The sequence below is a fragment of the Vicia villosa genome, unplaced genomic scaffold, assembly GCF_029867415.1.
Source record: "Vicia villosa cultivar HV-30 ecotype Madison, WI unplaced genomic scaffold, Vvil1.0 ctg.000809F_1_1_3, whole genome shotgun sequence".
NCBI lineage: Eukaryota > Viridiplantae > Streptophyta > Magnoliopsida > Fabales > Fabaceae > Vicia > Vicia villosa.
In genome coordinates, this window is record NW_026705357.1 from 125618 (window position 1) to 136879 (window position 11262).

The following is an 11262-nucleotide window of genomic DNA, read 5'->3' on the forward strand; positions in this document are numbered from 1 at the left end:
TGAATTGTTGGTGGATGTTGATGATAAGCATGTCGTGGTTGATGCATGCATTTCATAATCATGTTGTGGGCTTTATCCTTTATGGTGGTGGGACAGCGGTAGCTAATTCCCATTGTGTGGAATTAGTGAGAGAAGTAGCCGAATCTTTATGGTGGTGGATCGGTGAGATGGGTTATCCCATGTTTGGTACCACATGCATTTAGTCGCATTGCATTAGGTTGTTGTGTATAATTGTAACATGAATGGAAGTTGTCCAATGTTACAATTTGTGTGTATTTTGGTATGAATGACTGTATTTGATAAATGTTGCTATGCTATCTGAATATAATTGATTTGGGTGAATAATGTATGGATGAAGTTGTATTGTTTATATTCCTATAACATTTGTTAATGCGAATGAAACTCACCCTTACTGTTGTTATTTTTCAGATTGAGGAGTAGCTTGTGTACTTGGTGAGGATTAGCTCGTCAAGTAATTCGTTAGAGTCAGTTGGGTCTGTGTCATGCTCTGGTCGTGTAACACCGGGAACGTTATTTTAGGATTGGCTGATAAACTTCTGTTTTGTTTATGGTTTATGGTTGAATTATGAGTCTCCGACTCCGAATGTTTGATTATTCAGTTGTTAAGAATTTTCCGCTGTGTTAACATGCTACCAGAATAATTTTTGGTTTATCGTTCCTTTTATGGCATGACATGAATATTTATTTATTTTATTGGAGTTGTAATACCCTTTTTCATGTTTTACTCTGATTAATGTTAATTTTCCGCGGGGTTTAGAAGGGTGTTACACAAGTCATATATACAATGAAGATCCTTATAATTTTTGAACTGCTTGATTGTAATTTTGCACTGACACCAACAAAAGCAATACCAAAACTCATTGAGTATATAGATCGTGAAGTTATGGATGCTATAATGTTTAGCCAACTAATTGACTCACTAAGGGACATATACCAACATAGATCCGATATTTTCTTTTATGTTGGAATGGTAGCATTAGACCTGACATCATGTCTAACAAGCTAGAAATAGAAGGCTTTTAGCATCTACACTTTTAAATAGGGGTGTACGTGGATCGTATTGGGATGAATTTAGCCAAAACCATAACCCAACCCGTTCATGGTACACTAGTTTGGATGAGGTAAAATAACCACCCACGATATCATTGGGTCAGATTGGATAAAACCAGAAATTTGTGGGTTGGATTGGGTTGAGTAGTGGATTACCCAATTTTCTTTCTTCCTTAGATAATTATTGATATGTCACATTTTTTCTTAATAAATAGTTTAACATATTGCCGGTATTTTTTTAAACATCAAATTTCTAAATGCATGATAAAATTCATCATAAACATATTTGCAAAAACCAAAGTTATATTACAGTAATACCTAGAATTGCATAAAATACTTGCAACTTACAAGAATTAGCATCAAAATATTCAAAGTGTGACATCCTAAATAAGTTAAAATCATTACTTACAAAATAAAAGATGTTCAAAAGGTTGAAATTGAAGTAAGCAAGATTAAAAACATCAAAGTCATTACTTATATAATTATAAAAAAGAGCAAAAAAATAGTCACTTAATAACCCATACATTTTGTGGGTTGGGTGTGGATTTACCCATAACCCAATTATTTTGACTAGGTTTTCATTTTTGAAAACCGTATTCACCTAATAACCAGACCCAACCCACTTTTTTTGGGTTAGTTTGGGTGAGTTTTTACTAGGTTTATTAGATTTACCCAAGTTATGTACACCCCTACTTTTAAATGGACTATAAGAAGAAATTGTTTTTGTAAAGAACAACTTAATTCTGATGTCAAATAAGTTAGAATTAGAAGGCTTTTCTGATGTTTATTGGTGTGGTGACCAAGGTAGTCAGACTCAAGTTCCTATGTAAGATCGGATTGGAGTAATAAGATCGTGAATCAAGGAATCGTAACACGGATCATAAGATCCTATCAAATTTTAAAATTCATATATATTGCATATAGATTAATAATATGCATATGACATAACATAATATAAAAAATTCAAATAACACTAAAATTACTTTTAAAAACTGAAATTTCATAGGATAATATTCATTGAAACTAACTCAATACAATTCCAAACAACACAAAACATTCAAATCAATAGCAAATAACAATTAGAACCTTCTAAAAAACTTAATGAAAATTCACTCAATTTCCAAATAATTCATGTTGGAGTTGGTCATAATCACTCAATGGATCATCATTGTCTTCTCCATTATCTCCTTCATCTTCAAAGTCATCCTCAAATTCATTTTTATCTCTTCGTCCATCATATTCACCTTCCAAATTATGAACAAGAATATCATCCTCTTCAATTTGTTATTGATTCACTTGAACAAAGTCTTCATCCGAAATTTTAATATCGCCATCTTCGTCCATAAGCCAATCATCATCAGATCTAAAGTCATCAAACTCTATCTCAAATATTTTTCTCTTTTTCTTTTTTTTAGACAATCTTGAATTAGCCATGAAAAGCACAACTTCATTCATCATTTTTTGCTTCAAGCGGTTTCCTTTTTTTTTTTGGATGGGCCTTAATTATAATAAGTGGAAAAAAATTAAGATAAACAAGATGAAAGCATTTAATAATTGATTATAAATTCTTAAAGTCTTACCATCTCAAAAGCACTCAAGTTTCGCTCACATCCTGATGAACTGCATGTCAAGCTGAGTATGCGGATAGCAACTCTTTGGAGCTCTATACACTCAAACCCAAGTGAATCCCACCAATACGCCAGAGTAGATTTCTTAAGTGTTAGTTTAGACAATTGTATGCCAAAATACCCTAATTTTTTCTGGAAGTCGTGCATTTGGAATTCAATCTTAGCTTGTTCTTCGGGATCATCCACCATCTTAGTTAAACAGTCCATTAAGCCTTTTCTAACCTCAATATCAACTTTGAATCTAGGACCGTGGTGCATTTGTGGGTTGAGATGATAGGTTGTAGCATGCAGTGACCTATGTAGTATTTTGTCCCATCTATCATCAATGATATTTTAAATAGGCTAGTAACTACAAGTTATAATAATTTGAGTTATTTTTAACATTTGATATCAAGAACAAACACAAATACTTCAATAAAATTAAATAAAACAAATATATCTTTTTTTACACCATGAAAATTCTTTTGAATTTCTTCCTTTGTTTGGTCCATTACCTCATAGATTAATCCTATGGCTGGTTTTTTATTTGAATCAACTAAATGAAGCACTTTAATGAGAGGTGTCACACCCCTCAAACAAATAATAATATTCTTCCAATTTTTTTTGTCCAAAACCACATTTTCAATGGCCTTCCCATCTCTTAACTTTGCACAATTGCTCAACTTCCACTCTTTGGAAGTGAACATTCTTATTAAAGCTTTCTTGTTCTCATACAAGCACCCAAAAGTAAGGTAAGATATGGCGAATCGAGTAGTACCTGGCCTCACCAAATCTTTGTTTTTTGTGTGATGCTGCAAAATAAAAATGAGAGAAGTTCTTGAATAAATAAAAGTTGTAATTTTTTACCCTTTGGAATTGTCTCTTCATGAACCAATATCTTCTTTTCCAAATCCTCAAGCATCAAATCAAGATAGTGTGCAACGCAAGGTGTCCAATATAATGTGTTCCTCTTTCGCATCAACATCTCACCGGGAGTGTTGTAGTTTTCCGCATTATTTGTCTGACCTGAATGGCGTTATCTACTCTAACCTCTTCGACAACAGCATAAATCATTTCAAAGATTTTGTCGACTGTTTTGCATATGTTGGATGCATCAACAAACTTAAAAAATACAGTACCCTTTGGACTATTAACCAAGAAATTCAAAATTGTCATTATCTTCCGATCAGTCCATCCATCGGTCATTATGGTGCAACCAACATTCCTTATTCCTTCCTATGTTCTTCCAAAGTTTCATTTGTCAACTTCACTTCTTGGTTTAACAACCTAATTCTCAAGTCATGATAAGATGGTGGTTTGAATCCATTACCATGTCTTGAAATCATCTCACACATAATAATAGTGAACTCCTCACTCCTTGCTACATTGAATGGTATGACATTATTGTTAAAAAAAAAAAAAAAGCTTGCAATTGCTTGACATGTATCATCTCTTAAACCCTTCTTTAGAAATTCATTGACGCTAGGTTCTGAGCTGAAACACCTTTTCTTAAATATGTTTCAAGAGTTGTTACTGGTCATTCTTTTTTAGCCCACATCTGACTTCTCCTCCTCCACCATTGCCTCTATTTTTTTATCAAATTTTCTTGCAATCTTGAACAAACTTGCAATATTTCTCTCTTGATTTAATGGAATTTCCTTACATCCTTCAACATCTTTTTGAGTTCCATCCAAGTGATGCTTTAGCCTGTAGGCACCTCTAGTTCCTTTTTTATATAATATTTGCATTGGATTTTCCTTGGATTATCAAGATCAACAATACCATGTTTTTATGCTATATCAGTTTTGTTACCGGAGAAAAGATATTCTTACATATAATTTAACACCTACACCGTATTAGTACAAGTCAAAGTTACTGGTTTTATTTTTTTATAATTTCTTTTACTTTGGTTTCCGTGACAAGAAATTATTGCTTTGCTATTGTAGCAGGTGTAGCATACGGTGTAGAGAAAAACTAGTGTAAAAATGACACACCTCTTTGTTACCGCCGGAAGCATTTTTGGGTAGTTTTTTCTGGCGTGGTGGTGGTGCAATTGCAGGGGGAGCAGTGAGAGCACCAACCACTAAAGTTCCAATAGCAGAACTTGAAGTCATTGGAGAAAGGTTGAAATTGTTTTTAACGTGAGAGGGAAAATAGAGAAGAAAAGGTTATTTTAATGTGAGAGAGAAGTTATAGAATGAAATATTGAGTGAGATAATAATTGTATTTCACGTGAGATATTTTTAACATGAGAGAATTGGAGTGAATAAATGTATTTTGGGAATTTACACTAATCATGGTGTATTATGGGAAGTTTAATAAATCCTTTATTATTGGGTGGGTGAGTTTTGATTATTCCTAGTTTTTAAGCAAAAACGGTTTAAAAGTCTAGGAGAAGAGAAACGTTGCAGGTTTTAATAAAAAAGAAACGTTTTTTAGGGTTTTCCTGAGTCGGGTCGCGAACTTGAATTTCTGGGGTTTTAAATAGAAACGGAGTTTTTAAGCAAAAACGGAGATTTTACCGTTTTCACATGAAATCAATGCGATTCTGGTTGCGCCTACCAAAAACCGACTCTGTTCATTCTTTGGCACGGTGGGGAGTTGCAAGGTCGTAAAATCGTTCGATCCTAAGAACATGATCGCGATTTTGAGTACCATAGTGATGACAAAGTGGATATAATGAGTACAAATGACTATCTATTTATATCTTAAGGATCACCAATTTTTTGGTGTCCTAAGAAACAGTATGTTATAACCTTATCAAGCCCTAAAAGCCCATTATGTGAAAGGATCTTTAGTGGCTTAGTAGACAAATTGGTTGCCATTCCTTATAAATGAATTGAAGATCAAAAACAACATTGCAATTAAGTTGAAGATAGGCAACAAGTCAACCATCAATCTAGTAAGAAATTTCATTTGTCATGAAAAAAGTAATCACATTCAGACAAGATTTCACCTTAAAAATCGAGGGAATAATGAGAAGTTAATAGTGAAGTACTGGCTTTCACAAGATCAATTGACTGATTTGTTTACCAAAACTATCAAAAGAGACCAATTTCTAAGGCTAAGTAAAGAAATTGGAGTTGTAACCTTTGATTAGTATTTTCAACACTATTAATTATTAATTATAGTTAATATATACTCAATTAAAAATTTTAATAAAGAAAAACATATTAATTGTAAAATTTAATAAATACTATATTAGTATTTTAAAATGATAATTATTTTGAGAGTTACAATTACAACTTTTTAGTTTATGAAAAATGCTCAAATATTTGAGAAATTACTTAATAATTAAACCAAAAAGCATAAGACTAATAAGCACATTTGAAATCATCATGCAAAAGTTTTAATTATGTATTTCATTTGTGGTGTAATACAAAAAAAATTCCCCACCATTTTTGAGTTTCTGTTAAGTGACCAAGTCACATCACAAACTCTCCAACATTTCTTATCCTCTCTCCAAATATAGCAAGTGTGAGTGAGAGAGAGAAATTATTACTAATTTTCCAAAGAAAGAAAAAGCAAAGAATGAAAGAAAATCAGTGGAAGGAAGCATGCACCGAAGTTTTCTCTTGAATCACATAATTGAAACACCTTGTTCATAATGCTTGTGCACCAAGCAACACCACATGCACGTGTTTCATAACTTGAAAGAAACCAAATATTGAGTTTAGCAAATATCTTTGTGAATTTTCAATCCATTTTTTTGGTTTTGTCAACCAAAATTCATGCATGATGTTGACTAAGAGCAAATTAGGCCTTTTGGTAACCACTTTTGTTGCAGTGTTAGCTCTTTCAGAAGTTGTCCATTGTGCAGAAAAGGGTGTGGCTTATGATGATAGGTCACTCATCATCAATGGTCAAAGGATGCTTCTTTTCTCTGGCTCCGTTCATTATCCGCGTAGTCCTCCCGAGGTATACATGCATTTTCGTCAACAACGTATTTGTGTTTATGTTTGAATAAACAACTTAATTAAACGCGTATGCTATAAGCACTTATCTATAAGTGTTTATTAACAATGTTGTATTATTTTATACATTGATCTCTTTTGGTTAGATGTGGCCAGACATTTTGAAGAAAGCCAAACAAGGAGGGCTCAATGTGATTCAAACTTATGTTTTTTGGAACATTCATGAACCTGTGCAAGGCCAAGTAATGTCTGCATAAATGTTTTAAGATCAAATTTAAGTATCACTATATAGCATATTGTAAACAACTATTGCTAACATATTTGTGTTTGTTATTATGTGCAGTTCAATTTTGAAGGAAATTATGATTTAGTAAAATTTATAAAGATGATTGGGGAGCATGGTCTGTATGTAACACTTAGAGTTGGACCATTCATTGAGGCAGAATGGAATTATGGGTAGGGCAGTATTTTTTTGTTGATTCAAATTTCTATCTAAATATTAGCGACGGTTGAGTCAATGTGGCGAATCGGGTTACATGCATGGATCTTTGCTAAATCTTGTTTTATTGGTTACTTTTCAGGGGATTCCCAATATGGCTAAAAGAAATTCCAAACATTATATTCAGATCAGATAGTCCACCTTTCATGGTGATTGTTCTACCTCATGATCACATATCAGTTTCACACTCTCTTTCTCAAAAAGCATTAGTGACATTTTGATGCTATTTGTATATATGTGCAGAACCATATGGAAAACTTCACCAAAATGATCATAAAGATGATGAAAGATGAGAAGCTTTTTTTGTCTCAAGGGGGTCCAATTATTCTGTCACAGGTTAACAATTGAAGATTAAAAAGCAGTTTATGAAAAGTATGTGAAGTTCATTTATATCTTTGTTGACTGCATTAGATTTACTTTTTCATCATTGTTGATTTGTCAGATTGAAAATGAATACACATCTGTTCAACAGGCATACAAAGAACACGGCACGCGGTATATTCAATGGGCAGGAAACATGGCTTTAGGGCTAGATACTGGAGTTCCATGGATCATGTGCAAGCAATTGAGTGCACCAGAAGGAGTGGTAGGTGGTTCATTCAATTTCTCTTGGACTTTTTTTTTCTTTCTTTTTCTTGTCAATGAAAATTGAAGAAAGAGCACAATAACTATGCAGATAAATACTTGCAATGGAAGGTACTGTGGAGATACTTTTACTGGCCCTAATAGTCCAAACAAACCTACTTTATGGACTGAGAATTGGACGGCACAGTAAGTGTTCTACTCTTTTCATCAAACCAAAATATGATTTTGGTTTGTCTGGTTACTTTGTATTAGAATTGATTTCGTCACCGGACCTCAGTTTAACTAGACGTGATAAGAAAATGTTTGAAATCGTGTTTGGTAAAATTCTCATCTAAACATACACTTACCACATTTCAGATACCGAACATTTGGAGACCCGCCATCTATAAGATCAGCTGAGGACATTGCATTCGCCGTTGCTCGTTTCTTCTCAAAGAAAGGCACACTTACTAACTATTACATGGTAAAAAGCATGGATTTCTAAGCTTTGGTGTTAAACTTTGTCCGATAAACCAAATTACATCACTCTAATGACATGATATATGTTTTGAAGTATTACGGTGGAACAAATTTCGGAAGAACGTCGTCTTCTTTTGTGACAACTCAGTACTATGATGAAGCTCCTATCGATGAATATGGTTAGGCACGTTGGACTTGACCCCTTTTGAAAATTATAGTACACCATTCAATTTTCTTGATGTCCAACCTTATACCCTTTTGTTTGTGACATTCATAGGACTGCCAAGGGATCCGAAGTATGGTCACCTTAGAGACTTGCATTCTGCTTTAAAACTTTGCCAGAAAGCTTTACTATGGGGAACTCCATCAGTGCAAAATTTGGGTAAAGATTTAGAGGTAGAGCAATAATAGTTTTACTGGTATTTATACCGGTAAATAAGCTCGAATAAGTCAATCCAAATTAGGATAGCGTTCCTATTCATACACTACGATGTCTTTGTTCGCAGGCTAGAATTTATGAAGGGAAAGGAAGTGTTGCATGTGCTGCTTTCTTATCCAACAACGACACCCGAGTGGCAGCACCTGTGGATTTCAGAGGGGCTAAATATCTCCTTCCTCCACGTTCTATTAGCATACTTCCTGACTGCAAAACAGTTGTATACAATACAAAAATGGTAGTTTAGAAATTCTCAATCTAATCTTTTTTCTTCTTTTCTCATTCAGTTCTGTGTCAAGAACTAATGTTTAGTTAGTTAATTTCATTGCAATGTTTCTTCAAATAGATTGTTTCACAATTCAGTGCAAGAAACTACAAAGAATCAAAGTTTGCTAATAAACTTGAATGGACAATGGTTAAAGAGGTGATTCCTACTCCTGATGCTTCTCAAATTAAAACAATGGAGCCTTCGGAGCACTTCAGCACTACTAAGGATAACAGTGACTATCTCTGGTTTATGACAAGGTAAAATAGCTCCTTAATCCTTACCATTACCACAGTATCAACATGTTTTCTTGTTAATAAGTCTACTGGTGTTGTCTTTTCCTCAGTATAAAAGTGGATCAAGATGACTTACCGTTGAAGAAAACTATAAGGCCGGTTCTCGAAGTAGCATCTCTCGGTCATCTTTTGCATGCATTTGTCAATGGTGAATATATAGGTAATGTAATATTTGTCAATGATGAACATATAAGGCGCTTCTAATCGTGTATTTGATTAATCTCTCAATTTTGCATAATCTTTTATAGGATCCGGAAATGGAAACAACATAGCAAAGAGTTTTAACTTCAAAAAAGCAATATCCTTGAAGCCAGGAGATAATTACATATCAATCTTGGGTGCAACTGTTGGATTCCCTGTAACGATATCAAAACTTATACTTAACTATTTCATTAGTCAGTCTATTGTCTCAGGCTGCATATTCATAAATGTGTTTCTTTCCAATCAATTTAGGATAGTGGATCTTACTTGGAGCACAGGCTTGCCGGGGTCCGTGCCGTGCGGATACATGGACTTAGCAGTGGTACCCGTGATCTGACATACAATGGATGGTGGCATAAGGTAAGACTAAAACATTGTTATCAATCGTGGATCGCAAAAAAACAAAAAAGAAGTTTATTTAAATTCCAACGATTATTTGACAATATTTTGTATTGAATAGTGTATTACGGAACAATAGCGATTTCTGTATGCTGTAACACTGTAGTCGCTATTTAACAGCACTGGTTGAGAGCATCACATATATAATGATTACCAAGTGGATGATTTTTAAGATATGTGTTTAACTTATGACTATGCTGCAGGTAGGTTTAGATGGTGAAAAGCTCAACGTTTTCACAGAGCAGGATTCCCACAAGTTTGAATGGGCCAAAGTTAACAAGGGACCAGCTCCTGCTCTAACATGGTACAAGGTACTTCTGTTTCTTAAAACATTTACACAACAAAAATGGCATGTGGGTTTTGAAAGTGTAAAGAACAAAATATCCGATACTTTCTTCCAATAATAATATATTTTCATCAATGACAGACTAACTTTGATGCTCCAGAAGGAAATAATCCTGTTGCCATTCAAATGGAAAGTATGTCCAAAGGAATGGTTTGGGTGAATGGGAAAAGTATTGGCCGGTACTGGTCAGCATTCATTTCTCCTCTAGGAAAGCCTTCTCAGCCAGTGTAAGTAGTTAAAACCGAGTTCGAATCTTGGTTTTGAATTATTTTTAGTCAGACTTTACTTACTTTTTCCATGAACTTCGGATTAATATAGGTGCCGGAAAACAGGAGGGTTAAGATAAGTAAAAAATTATCTAAAACCTTGCTTCTATGTTTTGTTTTGACAGGTATCACATTCCAAGGGCATTCTTGCAGCCGAAGATGAATCTTCTGGTTGTATTGGAGGAGATGGGTGGGAACTTAGATGGTATAAAGATCCTAACTGTCAATAGAGATACAATTTGCAGCACAATAGGGGAAGATTATCCTCCAAATGTAGAGATATGGAGCAGAGAAAAGGGTGTGATAAGGAGCAATGTGGACACTCCAAAACCAACAGCAAACTTGGTGTGTCCGGACAACAAAACAATTACTCAAGTGAATTTTGCAAGTTATGGTGATCCAGTGGGAAGCTGTGGAAATTTCATTCTTGGAAAATGCAATGCACCAAATAGCCAAAGCATTGTGGAACAGGTTAACACCGTTTTTATTTTGTTTTTGTTCTTACACATAGGTATGCTGCTATATTTCATGTCTGCATATTGCAACATGTAACCCTTTTATTCTCATTGAACAGTACTGCTTGGGAAAGACAAAGTGTATTGTGCCTGTAGACAAGAATATTTTTGATAAGCTTGGAAACACTTGTCCTGGAATTCCAAAGACTCTAGCCATTCAAGTGCACTGTGGTCATAAGAATGTGCAATCACATATGTCAACTTGACAGAGTCAAGTTCGAAAAATGAAGAAAGATGCCTGTGAATGTGATCAGACAGCATACCGTGGCTACTGCTGTCATTTAGACATTTCAGACTGTATTTTTGGCATTTTGTAGATGTTTATTAATATGAGTAGGCTTTTACTTGATTTGTTAATACCACATTTTGAAGTTTTTAACACGTAACTTTTTGTTTCATCAGG

The 11262-nt window shown here is 34.2% G+C and overlaps 1 protein-coding gene and 1 pseudogene across 1 annotated transcript; one reads left to right on the top strand and one right to left on the bottom strand.

Annotated features, from left to right (window-relative positions):
• Positions 1 to 2184: 2184 nt before the first annotated feature.
• LOC131631319 (uncharacterized) lies at positions 2185 to 4792 on the bottom strand (annotated as a pseudogene).
• A 1553-nt stretch (positions 4793 to 6345) lies between these two features.
• Positions 6346 to 11255, top strand: LOC131631316 (beta-galactosidase 13-like). Its single transcript, XM_058902110.1, has 19 exons — positions 6346 to 6596; positions 6739 to 6834; positions 6936 to 7048; positions 7174 to 7240; positions 7335 to 7427; positions 7534 to 7677; positions 7768 to 7862; positions 8034 to 8139; positions 8230 to 8314; positions 8413 to 8531; positions 8642 to 8809; positions 8918 to 9096; positions 9183 to 9292; positions 9381 to 9490; positions 9586 to 9693; positions 9936 to 10043; positions 10160 to 10305; positions 10470 to 10815; positions 10919 to 11255. The coding sequence occupies exons 1-19, from the start codon at positions 6414 to 6416 to the stop codon at positions 11063 to 11065; spliced, it is 2523 nt and encodes an 840-aa protein (XP_058758093.1). The 5' UTR covers positions 6346 to 6413; the 3' UTR covers positions 11066 to 11255.
• The last annotated feature ends 7 nt before the right edge of the window (positions 11256 to 11262 follow it).

Bases quoted from the DNA above. Each gene is read 5' to 3' on its own strand.
- LOC131631316 (XM_058902110.1), top strand. From the start codon at position 6,414: ATGATGTTGACTAAGAGCAAATTAGGCCTTTTGGTAACCACTTTTGTT. The intron at 8,315-8,412 runs GTTAGGCACGTT...TGACATTCATAG, and splicing joins AGCTCCTATCGATGAATATG to GACTGCCAAGGGATCCGAAG. The intron at 8,532-8,641 runs GTAGAGCAATAA...CTTTGTTCGCAG, and splicing joins ATTTGGGTAAAGATTTAGAG to GCTAGAATTTATGAAGGGAA.